The sequence below is a fragment of the Ranitomeya imitator genome, chromosome 1 (genome assembly GCF_032444005.1).
Source record: "Ranitomeya imitator isolate aRanImi1 chromosome 1, aRanImi1.pri, whole genome shotgun sequence".
NCBI lineage: Eukaryota > Metazoa > Chordata > Amphibia > Anura > Dendrobatidae > Ranitomeya > Ranitomeya imitator.
The window spans coordinates 296,154,718-296,171,423 of record NC_091282.1 but is presented as its reverse complement, the minus strand read 5'-3'; the positions used below and the strand labels follow the sequence as shown (position 1 = coordinate 296,171,423).

The 16,706-nt window shown below is 41.6% G+C and overlaps 1 protein-coding gene across 1 annotated transcript in view; it reads right to left on the bottom strand.

Moving 5' to 3' along the window:
* Positions 1-2,728: 2,728 nt before the first annotated feature.
* LOC138669933 (somatomedin-B and thrombospondin type-1 domain-containing protein-like) overlaps positions 2,729-16,706 on the bottom strand; it is a 108,939-nt gene continuing 94,961 nt past the window's right edge. Inside the window, exons 4-5 of the mRNA XM_069756812.1 lie at positions 10,586-10,744; positions 2,729-4,099 (exon numbers count right to left, since the gene is read on the bottom strand). Of these exons, the coding sequence (XP_069612913.1) occupies positions 3,994-4,099; positions 10,586-10,744 (265 nt within the window). The 3' untranslated portion in view covers positions 2,729-3,993. The remainder of the gene's footprint in view (positions 4,100-10,585; positions 10,745-16,706) is intronic.

Below are 16,706 nucleotides of genomic sequence, written 5' to 3'. Positions count from 1 at the left end.
TAGCACCGCCCCGGCAGGTGACGTCACTGGTCTCTGCCGGTTATTGCTAACATTTGCTAGCAGTTAGTGTAGGTAGGAAATTTTTAAAGCAAGTATATTACAAAATAGCTTAGATTATGGAATCAAATAGATAGGGATTTAGAAAAAAATTACTTTCGCCTTCGGAACACCCCTTAAAGAATCTCCTCTGTTTCACAATCTTACGCACTCTAATGGCTTGCAAATGAGTACAGCTGATTTCTACATCTTTGTGCTACTTTTACAGCACTGCTTTTTCATAGGTCCAATAATCCAAACCAGAAGTACAATATTGAATATAGTGCTGGTGAGAAATTGGGCTTATAATGCCATCTGCCATCGCCTTCTACATCTACTGCACCCCATAAACTGCCTTGATTCTTTAACTTTAGGTGCTATACAGTGCATTACGGTTACATTTTGTGATTTCCCATTTTCTCAGTATGTAAGAACTAATTCCGTTTCATAGGTAACTAAGATCGTTATAGCTGGAGAACAGTGTCTAAATGTTTTGCATTGTTTCTTTGCAGCACTTTATTTCCTTTACGCCCCTAAAAGATACTGATAGGTTAATGCATTTCTTACAAAATTGGCCCCAGCGTGTGTTTGAGATGAGATGTAGATTGTGAACTGTATGTAAATTAAAATAAAAATAACTTTTGTAATCTTGAGGATTTGTGTGAACAGCAGTGCATGGATCAATGTATTTAATCTACTTTCTTATTTTCTATTTTCCCATAAAGTTAATTTTAAAGCACATTTTAATAAATACATCTTTGAATAGTAATAATTTCCACAATTGGATGTGTTTAAATAAAATGTCCCTGTGCTGAGATAATCTTATACATGTGCCCCTGCTGTGTACTGTGTAATGGGTGTGTCTGACCGTACAGGAATATGGTCTGATCATACCACAGCTCCTGGACAGGGGAGGAAGCTAAAGTATACAGATAGCACAGCAGGGGATCACAGCTGATTCTTTTTGTGAGGTAAAACATTTTCCTGCTTGTTTTTAAAAAATGGTTTACCTCAAAGAAATAATTATTTGTGATCCTGTGCTGTATTGTCTGTATAATGTCTTTTGCTTCCTCCCCTGCCCAGGAGCTGTCCAGCTTTGCAGTCACTATTCACTAACCTTGGCCCCAGGACACGTTTAACATATTCCAACCTGCAATTTCTTAAGGAGATGACATGGGCAAATTTGAACGTTAACATGTATTCACTGCTTCTTTGGTCAGACGCTGTGAGGATGGATGCATACACACACTTCACACATCATGAATCGGTGCATGAGGCTGGGTGCATTCATGCAACATCACACTTCCGTGGACAGACACAGTATGGTTGGGTGATCTCTTCCCAACTTCATATGCTTTTCCAGCTGAATGGAGCAACCATGGAGGAGTGAAGTTGCAGAAATGCTGGAAATTGCCCACACCATCTTAGGCGATTTTTGGTTGGGAAATGTCAGTCACATCATGGGGACAGAATTAGAGACTACAGAACCAAACTAGACTCTGAAATCAATGGCCTGTCGGACTAGTTTAGGAGAATTTGCATGGTGAGTGATAACAATAAAAGTTAATGCTTGGTTGCTTCATTGGGGGGCCCAGGAACCATGGGTTAATATGCTGTCACCTGGAGGCAGACTAATAATACATCTTAGAAAAAAAATGAAAAAGCTGACTCCTCCCCACCAGACTACACCTGGGCAGTCAACACCCAATTATTCAGTTTGGCTTTTGTGTCATTCGGAGGCAGACGTGCGTCTGAGTAGCAGACCTGTTTTAGCTTTGAGTAGGTAGCAGTTACTTGGGTAGTAACCTGCAATACTGGGATTAATATTCCCACCCTGGGACAGTTTCAGGACTTTCTATGGTTTTTATTTTCCCCAGTGATGCAACCAACAAATAAAAGATTTTTGGTACGCCGCAAAGTCTCTTTTTCATAGCCTTCATACACGCTCCCTTGTTTGTGGGAGGAAGGATGTCTGGGTTTTGTTTTTACTTCAGTTTTTGCACTGAAAAACTGGGTGTCGGCTGTCCAAGTGTAGTCTGGTGAGGAGGAGACAGATTTTTCTAGGGCCGGTTTCACACGTCCAGATAATTCCAGTACCGTACAAAAACGGTACTGGAGGTGTCCGTGTGCACACGTGGCACATCAGTGTGGCACACGTGTGCCGCCCGTGTGCCCACTGGGTACCACACGCACCGTGCCGGAGACCGCGCTAAAGTTTAGCGCTGTCCCTGGCATTGTGCTGAAGCCCCATTCATATGTTCCCTGCAGCAGCGTTTGCTGCAGGGAAGATATGAATAATAGTGTTTAAAATGCAGATCCAGGTCCCCCCCCCCCTCCCACCACCTGTGCGCCTTCCCCGCTGTGATTAAAATACTCACCTAGCTTCCGGATCCCTCGCCGCAGCGTCCTCTTGTGGCCGCAGCTTCTCCTGTATGCGGTCACGTGGGGCCGCTCATTTACAGTACTGAATATGCGGCTCCGCCCCTTTGGGAGGTGGAGCCGCATATTCATGATTGTAATCGGCAGCCCCACGTGACCGTATACAGGAAAAGCTGCGGCCAGAAGAGGATGCTGCGGCGAGGGATCCGGAAGCTAGGTGAGTATTTTAATCACAGCGGTGGGGGGGGATGCACAGGGGGTGGGAGGGGGGGGGTGACCTGGATCTGCATTTTAAACACTAATATTCATATCTTCTCTACAGCAAACGCTGCTGGAGAGAAGATATGAATCGCGGCTTCAGCACTAGTGGGGGGGACAGCGCTTAATGTAGCGCTGTCTCCTGCACGGCACACGGACAATGTCCGTGTGCGGTACGTGTTTTACACGGACCCATTGACTTTAATGGGTCCGTGTAATCTGTGCGCTCCCACGAACACTGACATGTCTCCGTGTTTGGCACACGGAGACACGGTCCGCAAAAAATCAATGACATCTGAAAAGATGCATTGATTTTTATGTGTCTACACGTGTCAGTGACTCCGGTACGTGAGGAAACTGTCACCTCATGTACCGGAGCCACTGACGTGTGAAACTGGCCTAAGATGTATTCTTAGTGTCCGCCTACAGGTGTCAGAATATTAACCCATGGTTCATATGTCCCCCAATGAAGTCTATGAGAAAGAGATTTTACGGTGAGTACCAAAAATCTTTATTTTTATATACATATAAATAACTGTATGATGCATAAAAAGTGTCATTTTATTGCTGCATTCTGACAAGTTTGAAAAACTTGTGAGACCTAACAAGTTGCCTTGAAATGCTAGAATTGCCACAAGAACCTAGCAGGGTGCTCTATCCCTTTAGCTTTTTTTCCCACAACATTGTGTCTCCCTTTCTAGTAATGTTTTTGTTGTGACGAAACAGCCCCATTCTTGTGACTCACTAATGATATGCTGGGAAATATTAATTTACTTTTTTAAATCTTGTTAGCATATTCTCATTAGTTTTTTTTATTTTCGAGCAAGCAAGTGCATGGTTGTGGTCAGTGGAAATCTAACATACTACTGTACGTAAATATATGAATGCAATATACGAGCTTTAAAATGATAGGACACATATGGATAGAATTACATATAAGGATATAGTCGCTTGAGGATTGCTACATTTTATGTTTCCTTTTATAGTAGCACCTAGAGCTGACAGCGAAATATTTGTCAGCTTAATATGAGGGTTTGTTTTTTGGAAGGTTCAGTTGACATTGCAGCATTTTTTTTTTACATTTGTCTATTTCAATTTGAAAACTCAAATTTGCAGAAATTAGACAAGATGACTGCCATCTCTGGCACGTAACAAGTACTCTAACAATTACAGAGTAGTAGCATCTTTAAAAAAGGAAGCAAAGTCCTCCCAAAAGGCAGGTGGAAGAGGTAGGTATTGGAGAGGTAAACTATTTTGGCTTTGTGGGGACAGCAATGTTTGTAACTGCTATCCTACATCCAATGATGGCACTGCTCAGTATCAAACAAAAATATAGGAGAGCAATTGGCATGTGCAGTCTTCTCTTAGGTCTTCTCGAACCCAGGATCCTTGGCAGCCTGGAAGGGAAACAGCCGTCCAGAACGTCCTATAAAGGTTACAAGATTGTTTAGTAGTGCATGTTCATTATTACTAGGCACATAAAGCAAGTATCAGATGAATAACCCTAGAGTGTCTACACACTTTTTGAAAAAATTCACACGGTTCACTGTTTTTCCAAAGCTGGCAATTAATTGGACATTATAAATGGCAATATGACTATTTATGCATATGTGATATCTAACCATTCTGTGGTCCGCATGTGTAGAGTAGATGCCACTTCTACATAGTCAGCGTCTGTGTCTAAGCAGTGACTGGACCTAAGCTCTGATCACTTCTGTGAGAGGGTTGGTCCAAGATTGCAATTAATTTTTATCCTAAATGTCTGTCTATTTAATGCCATAGTCTATTCTATTTTCTAATACACTTTAATAATTCCCCATCCTTCCCTCACTACACTACTTAACTGCTTTTTTTTCACAACTTCCCTATTGAAATTAGCAAGCAAGTGTGCTCTGTTGCTGCCTAGTTACTACTGATCTGAGTCTGATCTGAGTCGGCAAGAGAACCCCTGATGACATGCACTGGGAATCTCAAATGAAGCTTTATCAAAGTGGAAGTTGTAAAAAACAAAGAAAAGTAAATAGTGTAGTTAGGGAAGGATATGATATTTTTAATTACAATATGTTATTATAAAATAGATTAGATTATGATATTAACCCTTTCACCCTCAAGCAATTTTCAAGGTTTTTTTTTTGTTTTTGTGTTATCCACCACTTCTTTCAAGAGTCATAACTATTTTTATCTTTCTATCAATATAGCTACCGGTATATGAGGGCTTATTTTTTCCATGACGAATTATACTTTTGAATGACACTGGAAAACAGAAAAAAATTCAAAGTGCGATGATTAAAGTGGTGAAAAAAATATGGAAATTTGTATGAAAAATGTTTTGCCTTCGTCACTATTTTCCAAGACCTGTAGTGTTTTGATTTTTCGGTATATGGGGCTGTGTAAGGGATTATTTTTGTATGCCCTGAGCTGATGATTTTACTAATGCCAATTTGGAGTATCGGTAGATACAATGTTTTGATCGCCTCTTATTGCATCTTCGTAATTTTCATGTTTATTTTTTTTTCTCATTGGGATGCTTACCCATTGGATTAATTTATTTGATATTTTGATATATTGGATATTTTTGAATGCAGCAATACCAAATATGTGTATATCTTATTTTTAATAGGGCAGAAGGGGTGGTTTGAGTTTTTTAAATATATTTTTAAACTTTTTTTTTCACTTTTTACTGTATTTGTTAGTCCCCTTAGAGGACTTGAGGCTGTGAGGGTCCGAGCACTATTAATGCTATGTGTAGCAGAAATCACAGTCTAGAGGAGGATAATGACAGGCACAGTGGTCATCAGCAGACCTTTGGCTGTCATGACAACCCATCGGCGCACCGTGATCACGTCACAGGTATGCTGATGGGAGCGTGGAATGACACTATTGACGCATGTTCAATCCCGCTGTTAGAATTTGACAGCGAGACTTAACAGGTTAACTGTGATGCTCCCCTAACAGCTGTTAAAGGCACATGAGCAAGGATGAAACAAGCCATCATGTGCTTGGAAAGATGTGGGCTCAGCATCTGATCCCGCATCAAAAGATATGGACACGATATACCATGTAAATATACGTTATGTCAAGAAGGGGTTAAATAGATTTAGGATTAAAGATAAATTAGGCATTTAGGATGAAAATGTTGTATTTCGTACAACCCCTTTAACAATTTATATGCTGTGTAATTTTCTGACAGGCATTTAAAGGGCCACTGTCACCCCCCTCCAGCCGTTATAAACTAAAAGTCACCTTGTGCAGCAGTAATGCTGCATTCTAACAAGGTGGCTCTTTTAGTTTTGTGTTCATGTATTACTAAAATAAAGCACTTTGAAACTTTTCAAAAATACCTATCTTTGTCCATGGAGGCGGGTCTGAAGCCTCCTCTGTGAAGCGCCCAACTGCCGTCACTCATCTCTTCTGGGGCGATGGTCGCCGCCCCCTGCACGTTGTTCTTTTTAAATCCGGCGCCTGCGCTGTGCATGCCTGCCTGGGGCAGGCGCATTGAGAATTGGCAGTCATAGCTCAGATGCCGGGTTCCTGACTGCGCCTGTGTGGGCAGTGCGGCCACCCTGTTACTGAATCCCCGCCCTGCACTTTGCTATGCATTATGCACAGTGCGGGGCTGGGATTCCTGAGCAGATTCCTGCACAGACCGACGCTGGAAGGTGGGGAACCTGTTGGAGCATCTGACAAGCGCAGTGTGCATGCCCAGGAATCCCAGCCCCGCACTGTGCATAATGCATAACACAGTGCGGGGCGGGGATTCAGTAACGGTGGCTGCACTGCCCGCACAGGCGCAGTCAGGAACCTGGCATCTGAGCTATGACTGCCAATTCTCAATGCGCCTGCCCCAGGCAGGCACACACAGCGCAGGCACCGGATTTAAGAAGAACAGCGCACAGGGGGCGGCGACCATCGCCCCAGAAGAGGCGCTTCACAGAGGAGGCTTCAGACCCGCCTCCGTGGACAAAGATAGGTATTTTTGAAAAGTTTCAAAGCGCTTTATTTTAGTAATACATGAACACAAAACTAAAAGAGCCACCTTGTTAGAATGCAGCATTACTGCTGCACAAGGTGGCTCTTTTAGTTTATAACGGCTGGAGGGGGTGACAGTGGCCCTTTAAATGGAGTGTTCGAGGGATAGAGATGGGTTAACATGCCTGCATCTTGACACTCATGTGAAGCCCAGCTATACGCTAAGTTTCATAGGGGATCTCAATTTTTAATACATACTGCAATATTATAGTATTGAACAAGTGCTTCCAGATTAAAGTCCAGAAAGCAGACTAAATATAAGGTACATTTAATAAAAAATTTCAAAGTTCAAATCACACCCCTATTTCTAAGTTAAAAATAAGAAAAAAAAACATTTGGTATCGCCATGTCTATAAATGTTAAACCTATCAAAGAGTAAAATGTGATCAACCTATAAGGTGAAGACCATAAAGAGAAAAAAACCCTCCCACCTTAAAAAATACAATAAAAAGCGTACACCACAAATTAGTATCAATAAAAACTGTCAGCCATGCAAGAAAAATAACATTACAGGTCTACAGAAACATGTGTTGGTAAATGTGTCTCCTTTTCCATCACAGTTTGGTATCACTGTAATCGCAGGTCATTTTTACCATACAATGAACACTAAATACAGAACCCAAAACAACAATGGCAAAATTGCATTTTTTTCACTATTTCATCCCAATTAGAATTCTTTTTCCTGTTTTTCATTACATTATATGATAAAAAGATTTCATTCAAAGCTTTTGTCACCAGAAAAATAAGAAAGATATGCTTTTTGAAAGAAGGTTAGGAAAAAAACAAAATGCAAAAATAAAAAATCAGCGGTCTTTAAAGGGTGAAACGTTTCTGCAAAAGGCATGACAAGGGTGTGTTTAGAATGACCCCAGTGTGTCATCTCTTGGAGTCTACAAGAAGCCCAATGGATTTGAGATGTGGAAATACACAGAGCAAATGAAGAATCCAAATGATATGTCCTGGAACATTTCCACACACAGCCCTGATGGCATAATGGAATGTCCTGTTAAAATGCCATTTGGAGACTTGATGAAGACTAGCCATTAAGAGAAATCTGTATTTTAAACCCTGCCTCATGCTTTCCTAAGACCACATAGCAAATACCTGGTGAGGAGGTTCACGGCTCTTAATGAATCTGGAACGTCTGAAGAGTGGCGTGCACCTCCATGCATGACACCAGGAATGTCACTCCAGTCAAGTGCTGAAGTGAGATTTCTGGCATAGGGAACAACATATCGTTATGAATTAGATGAGCTGTGGAGTGCCACCATGTCCCCATCCCACCCTAGCTCCCGCCATTTTGTCGGAGCTGGGAGAAATTGGTAAAAGTCACAAAATCAATCAATTTTGTGACATTTCAAATCATTTAACTCAATTCTAGCATGAAAGCTTTGATGTAAGATTGCATAGAGTTTCCAGAGACTGTAAAATGTTAGTTTACCAATTTGCTCGATCTGTTATTACATAAAATGGGTTATGGGGCTACAATAAAAAAAAGAAAACTTGGGGGTCACTTGGGGAATAGTGATCACAAAATAATACGTTTTCATGTATCCTTTAATAAGATGTGGAATAGAGGGGTTACAAGGACACTAAACTTCAGGAGGGCAAATTTCAAACAGATGTGAGATGATCTTAGTGCAATTAGCTGGGACCATATCCTGAGACATAAAAATACACAAAATGGGAGACATTTATTAGCATCCTGGATAGGACCTGTGCACAGTATATACCGTATGGGAATAAACATACTAGAAATAGGAGGAAACCAATAGGGCTAAATAGTGCTGTAAGGGGCGCAATAAGGGACAAAAAGAAAGCATTTAGAGAATTAAACGAAGTAGGTAGTGATGAGGCATTAAATAAATACAGAAAATTAAATTCTGTAAAACGCAAATCAAGGCAGCAAAAATTGAGACAGAGAGACTCATTGCCAGAGAGAGTAAAAATAATCCCAAAATATTTTTTAACTACATAAATAGTAAGAAACAAAAAAATGATAGTGTTGGCCCCCTTAAAAATAGTCTGGGTGAAATGGTGGATGAGGATGAGGAAAAGGCCAATCTGCTAAATGACTTTTTTTCATCAGTATTTACACAAGAACATCTCATGGAAGACAATATGATCAGTGATAACAAAAATTCCCCATTAAATGTCACCTGCTTAACCCAGCAGGAAGTACGTCGGCGTCTAAAAATCACTAAAATTGACATCTCCGGGCCTAGATGGGATACACCCCCGAGTACTGCAGGAATTAAGTACAGTCATTGATAGACCATTATTTTTAATCTTTAAAGACTCCATAATAACAGGGTCTGTATCACAGGACTGTAGAAAAGCAGCGGAGACACCATCACGTGTTTCTCAACGCAAGCAATAAATAGCCAGGTCTTTCACCGGGAAGGAGCAACCACGGGAAGGGCAGCATCCAAAAAGGAAAACCACCTATGCCAAAACATGGTATCCATCCACAGACCTCTGTTTTGGGGTATTTGCCCCTCATCAGTGTGGAGTAGGAAACTGGCTATTAGCAGCAGTGCCTAGTAAAAGGACTATAAACATAAGGATGAATGACCTCGGGGAGATCAAAACATCCAACACCGCAGAGACACCATCACGTGTTTCTCAGCGCAGTGATCCAGAACACTGCTCCCATCCCTTATGGGAAATATGCAAATGCATGTAGAAAAGCCGCGGAGACACCATCATGTGTTTCTCAACGCAAGCAATAAATAGCCAGGTCTTTCACCGGGAAGGAGCAACCACGGGAAGGGCAGCATCCAAAAAGGAAAACCACCTATGCCAAAACATGGTATCCATCCACAGACAGCTGTTTCGGGGTATTTGCCCCTCATCAGTGTGGAGTAGGAAACTGGCTATTAGGAGTAATGCCTTGTAAAAGGACTATAAACATAAGGATGAATGACCTCGGGGAGATCAAAACATCCAACACCGCGGAGACACCATCACGTGTTTCTCAACGCAGTGATCCAGAACACTGCTCCCATCCCTTATGGGAAATATGCATCTCGGCTTCAGGAAAATGGCCGTCGCAATCTCCATCTGCGCACGCGCGGCATCCCGCGGCCATTTTCCTGAAGCCCCGTGCAGCAGAGCACTCCATCTGCGCACGCGCGGCCTCAGGAAGATGGCCGCCCCCACCGATGACAAGGGTAATAGCGCAGATCGCGCGCTTTTTCTTCACCTGCGCGCAGTGGATTCGGCACTTGGACATGCGCACACCAATACGCCACCAACGGAAAGCTGGGGAAGAAACAGCGATGTCACCACGCCCACCCGACCTGACCAGCCTGATTGACAGGCGAAAACGGCGACTTTGGTAATGTATTTCGCAGCATAGGTGGGGAATCAGGGTTTACTACATACACTATTGTAACGCACAGCGCAGGCCCTATTTAACAGTATTTTTATCTCAATCTGAAAAAACGGGGTGACAGGTTCCCTTTAAAGCGTAACATTAGTTTTAATTTTTATTTCATAAACTAATAGTACACATAAAAATAAACAACTTTGTAATATATCGTATCAGAGAAATGTGCTTGTTTCTCTGCCAAAATTGATCCGTCACTACCAATATTCTCAATTCTGAGGTAAAATCTGTACTCAGGGGATGTCTTTACTATCTCAGCAATGGGAAAGTCTGTCTTCACCGAATACAGATTTCACCTCAGAATTGAGAATATTGATAATGACTGATCAATATTGGCAGAGAAGCAAATTTCTCTAATAAGACATATTACAAAGTAGCTTATTTTTATGTGTATTATCGATTTATGAAATAAATTTATGAGTAACTGGTTTAACTATTATCGTCTTTATATTAAATAGATTTTTCCACCTCTAGTACCCAATGATTTCTTACCTTGCGCCAGCAAGACCATCCCCTTGACAGTGCCCACGAGTACTTGCAGCCTCAGCCTGACACTCCACACATACAACTTGTTCTCGCGTTAACCGTCTGCCCCAGTTTTGCAGCCAACAGCCAAGTCCCACATGTTTCAGTCTGAAGTAGACGCAATAACTGAAGAAAGAAAGATAAGTATTTTGGAAATATTGACCTTCTTTATTTACCAATGTTATAATAATTCCATAGTTACTAACAATCTTTATGGTTTTATTGCATTTTGCAAAAATCGGCATTGAAATTCTAAACTTAAAGATGACAGTACACCAGTTTGATCATGTAACTGGTGTCATGCAGGGGAGAAAAGAACGTGTCCTCCTCACTGATCCCAGCAGCTACTGCTGACAGAGTAAACTCCTCTCTCAGAAGGGTTGTTAAACAGTTGCATGTCCTTATGCATTTTTATGTTAGCTGCAAACGGGCTGGCTGGCAAGTTTCAGTCTGGGGGGCAAGCAAACATCACCGGCCCATAGTGACCCATCATTAACCAGTTTACTGCTGCCTTCCTTATAAACCTAGCAGAGGTAACTGTTCTACAAGACGATACTGGACAGATTGTTTTCATGTTGGGATGCATGTATTATGTGTCTGCAGAACTAGTTAAGGGTATGTGCACACAGCGTATTTTTCAGGTGGATTCCGGCAGGCACCCTCCTAAAAAGAGCTGCGCAAACTTGCCGCTAAAAATGACACAAGCTCCTTCTTCTCTTACTTCTTTTACCTGCTTCAAGGTTTGGAAATTGTGAAGAAGTTACCATGCTCAGTCGCTGGCAATTCTAATGGTGGAGCCGCCCAAAAAACCTGACTGCTTCCGGAAAAAGACTGCAGACAAGCGTCACTTCAACGCTGTGTGCACATACCCTAACACCAGGCTACAACACGCAAACTTTGAATACAAGAATCACTATCACTGCACAAATAAAAATGTGATCCGGTCACAGAATTAGGCCAAGTACAGTGATACAAATATCAGAATACCAGAACCAGGTTTACTACACCGAAATGGCAACAACAGCAAGCTGACTGTCAATATGAGAACAGAACCAAATCACAGTGCAAAGACACACAGCACTACATGTTTGGAAAAATGTGCCATTTTCTAAAAGATGCATCATTTTAGGGGGAAAAAATGCAAATATTATATAACTGAAATATATCTTCATCTATGAAAATAAAACAATAAAAAACAGATTAGAAATAGCACACAAATGACATAATTGCATCCATTTTTGTGTACAGTAGAATCAGGTACGGACTGGGGCTGAAATTCAGCCCTGGCATTGAAATCACACAGGCCATGCTGTCCCCGTCCCCAATAACCAGATGAGAGATATCACTAATATTACCCTGGATGAGGAAAGCAAGATTTACTACAAGACCAATATTTCTAATCATACCTCCATCACAACTCTTAACATTATGGGTGTCTTGAGAACACCAATTCTGTTAACAGTGTAGCAGACAAGGTGGCCCACGACTAGAAAGGCCCTTCTGGCATTTGCCAGATGGCCAGTCCGGCCCTGAGTAGAATAGACAAAATTTGTAACTTGTATGCGGTGTTACAGATTTAGTAAATATGCCCCAAATATCTGAATGTATGCTTTTATCTTAAAGGGATGGTCCAGAATTAAAATTTATATTACTACTAAATGCCTATTTAATGTCATAATTTAATCTCTTTTCTAATATACTTTTATTAAAACTTCCCAAGAAAAAAACTTCCCAAGGGTCATCGCTGCTGGTCTCTGCATGCCGGCTATTCTTACAACGTGCACTCATGTACTCTCCCTTACCGGCTTATTACTTCTGCTCAGAGCTGGGGAGCGAGCACGCGGTCACTGTGCATATTGCATGTTGCACACTGACAACTGATGCATGACCTATAGAGCAAGGACTAGTCCAGCCCCTGAAACAAAAGTCACTGACGCTTGGTTTCAGTGAGAGGGCAGAGGCTGCGACAAGTGACTGAAGATGACTCATCTGACTAGCACAGCCTGCACTGGGGATTCTCAATAGAAGAATCATTAAAGAGGAAGTAGTTAAATAAAAAAAATTATAAAATGCAGTTATGTAATGTAGTGAGGTAACGATAGGGAATTTTAATAAAAGTATATTAGAAAATAAATTAGATTGACATTAAATAGACATTTAGGAGTAAAATTAATTTTAGTTCTGGACCACCCCCTTTAACAACATTCTTACATTTTAACACACATACAGTACAAAGTGGAACATCATACAGACACCTAGGCACACTTTTGTAAATTCATACAGTATACTAGCTATTTTTACCCCTTTTTTTTAAGACACTGTGTCTGTGAATTTGCATATACAGTGTCTTCAATAAAATGTCGCAGGAGATCGTGGTGTGCACACGTTCTGACTCCAGCTCCGTTTTATTGAAATTATGTACTACAACAGTAATGGCAAACCTTTTAGGGGCTGAGTGCCTAAACTTCAACCCAAAACCCACTTATTTACATAGGGTTCGGAAAGCATTCATACCCCTTTAAATTTTTCACTCTTTGTTTCATTGCAGCCATTTGGTAAATTCAAAAAAGTTATTTTTTTCTCATTAATGTACACTCTGCACCCCATCTTGACTGAAAAAAAACAGAAATGTAGAAATTTTTGCAAATTTATTAAAAAAGAAAAACTAAAATATCATATGGTCATAAGTATTCAGACCCTTTGCTCAGTATTGAGGATAAGCACCCTTTTGAGCTAGTACAGCCATGAGTCTTCTTGGGAATGATGCAACAAGTTTTTCACACCTGGATTTGGGGATCCTCTGCCATTCTTCCTTGCAGATCCTCTCCAGTTCCGTCAGGTTGGCAGGTGAAAGTTGGGGGACAGACACCTTCGTGTCTCTCCAGAGATGATCAATTGGGTTTAGGTCAGGGCTCTGGCTGGGCCAGTCAAGAATGGTCACAGAGTTGTCCTGAAGCCACTCCTTTGTTATTTTAGTTGTGTGCTTAGGGTCATTGTCTTGTTGGAAGGTGAGCCAAGTCTGAGGTCCAGAGAACTCTGGAAGAGGTTTCCATCCAGGATATCTCTGTACTTCGCTGCATTCATGTTTCCTTCAATGACAACCAGTTGTCCTGTCCCTGCAGCTGAAAAACACCCCCATAGCATGATGCTGGTACAGCAGACAGGAGCAACAAAGTACAGCCACAGACAGGAGCAGAGGTACCATACTGCAGATATAAAAATATGCTCTCCCATCCTGGTACACACTCCCCCATCCAGGTATATGACCTCTCATCCCAGTATATGCCCCTCCATCCTGATATATGCCCCCCATCTTGGTATATGATCCCCCATCTTTGTGTATATCCCCATCCTGGTATATGTCCCCCATCCTGCCTGTGCTGCTGCTGTTCAATACATAGAAAAAAAATCAATAAACACTCCTACTTACCTTTTTCCAGTTCCCCTGCAGCGTTTCGTCATCTTCTGAAGCCAGCAGCTGGCTTCAGTGTCCGAGCGATGGGGGCGCACGACGTCACTGCCATACCCCCAGTCATGTGTACGCCGACATCAGCTGCTAGCCTACGATTGGCTGGCAGTGTGTATTGCGGCGCACGAACCCGGCAAGTTTGTGCGCTGCAATACACTTCAGCTGCATGTGTATCCAAGGACGCACATCCAGCTGAAGTAGGGGCTGATGTCAGCAGCGTCCGCACTATGGCACCATTTTATTGAAGGCACTCTTCAATAAAATGGCAGCGTAGTGCGGTATGTGTATGTGCTGACTTCGGGCGCCACCCCGCTGGCATCGAGGCTTCGGACAGAAGAACACCTCTCCGGTTATGTTATAGATACACTTATAGTCACTCCTTAAAATATACAGTATACACACAAACATAAGCAGATTTATTTATGCAGACATACAAAAAAGCACATGCATATACATTAACATACAAAAACACAGAAATAAGTATAAAGTGATGCATCTAGTCTGTCTTGAGTACTTGCTGCCTCATTTTTTGTGTCTTTCAATTCGTTTTGGATAGTCTTTTTTTCCTGGTGTTTTCCATTCACTTTTGTTTTCTCGATTTAACGAGGAAGTAACCGCAAGTGGTTTCTGAAGCGAAAGTGCTGACAAATCACTCAAAAAGATGACCAGTTGTTTTCTGGGCCTTCCCATTAACTTGTATTTGAAAGGAGTGGAAGACACAAGAATGGTCTTCTTTTAACCACTTGGCGTCTTTTGAAACCTATAGCTGTTATGACACTCATAAGACTGAACATATGAACAGCGAGTTATTTTAACACAGAAAGTTACATATTTATTCGTTTGAGCTTTTTCTGAGCGCCTTTTTCAAGGTTTAGGCACGCCTAAATAAAGACGTTGTGTGGTGTGCACATACCTTAAAGCCAAATTCAAATGTGTTTTAAAGCCTTATTCAGATGTCTGTGTTGCACTCATTATAATCTACTAGATGGTGGCCCGATTCTAACGTATTGGGTATTCTAGAATATGTAGGTAGTATATAGCACAGGCTACGTACTATATTGCACAGTGATGTAGTATAAAACACAACCGACCTAGTATATAACAGCGTATGTAGTTTTTAGCAGAGCTACGTAGTATATAACATAGCCACGTAGTGTATTGCACAGGTATGTAGTATATTGGTCAGCCACGTAGTATATAGCAGAGCCACGTAGTATATTGCACAGCCAGGTAGTGTATTGGACAGTCACATTGTATATTGCCCAGCTACATACGCAGCATCAATAGTAAAAAGTTGGTCACACAGGGTTAATAGCTGCGTTAACGGACCGCGGGCATTAACCCTGTGTGAGCGCTCAGCACTGACTGCAGGGCAGTAAAGCAGCGGCCATTTCGCTGCCAGACTATGGCCGTCGCTGATTGGTCGTGGGCGTTTTGCCACGACCAATCAGCGACTTGGATTTCCATGACAGACAGAGGCCGCGACCAATGAATATCCTCGACAGACAGAAGGACAGATGGAAGTGACCCTTAGACAATTATATAGTAGATGGTGCTACTCACATGTTCATTTTTTTCTAGCACAACAGATGAAAAGTCCGAATACAAGTCTATGGGTCAGTGAAAAACAAGTACAGCACATGGATAGCATCTGTGTACAATCAATGTGCTATACATATTTAACATTGCAAAGGATTGGAGATTTAGAATTTATTTGTCCATCCATGAAAATGACTGATGGTAAAAATGGACTCGTGGACCAAAAACTGATCTAAAACACTGATGACACTGGTACCATTTTTTTTTATGTAGTGTGAGGGGTTGACTCAATCGGCTGCTTTCAGAAGTAGACACAGGAACGCTTCTTAGGTAACTCACCTGCTGGTTTATTATGGAACAGCATAAACCATAGCAGGGTTTAGCAAAGGAAACATGGCCTTTCTGTCATAAGGGCAATACAAAAGATAAATCACTTATAGCTGAGGGGTTCGCTCGCTCAGACCACCATATGTCTTCAGCTCCTTCTGGAGCAACATCCAGAGACTCTCCTCTCCAAAATACAACACATAGAGAAAAAAAACAGTGGCTGAACATTTAACTTCCCTGCCACACCCTTGAGGTGGAGATATGGGGGAGTAGTATCCTGCCCATTTCTGACCTACTCCCTGAAAACACAGTCCCTTATCATGGCTGGTTAACCCCTTCAGCACATAAAATGCTGGAGAGAAACTTATGGTTTTCAGATCACTGAAGAAAGCAATCTTTGTGATACATACCTCCCCTCACATACAGTGGCACTGACCCTGTCACAGTACGTATTTAACCTTCGTCCGGCTGAGTAGGTACAATTGTAACTATTCCGTTTTAAAATTGCAATAACTTTTTTTTTCGAAAAACCGTAGAGGGCTGAAATTTCATGACATCTCTGCAGTTTTGGTCCAGAATATATTGGCCAAATTTGAATAAAATATATATGAAGGTACAATTGTACCTCTGCAGCCTGTTAACCTTATAAAATTATGCAGCCTGACGAAGGTTAAACATGGATCTGTGAATGAGGCCTAGCAGATGCAAAATGAATGACAACCCTGTTGTCTTTTTTTCACATCATAAACTTAT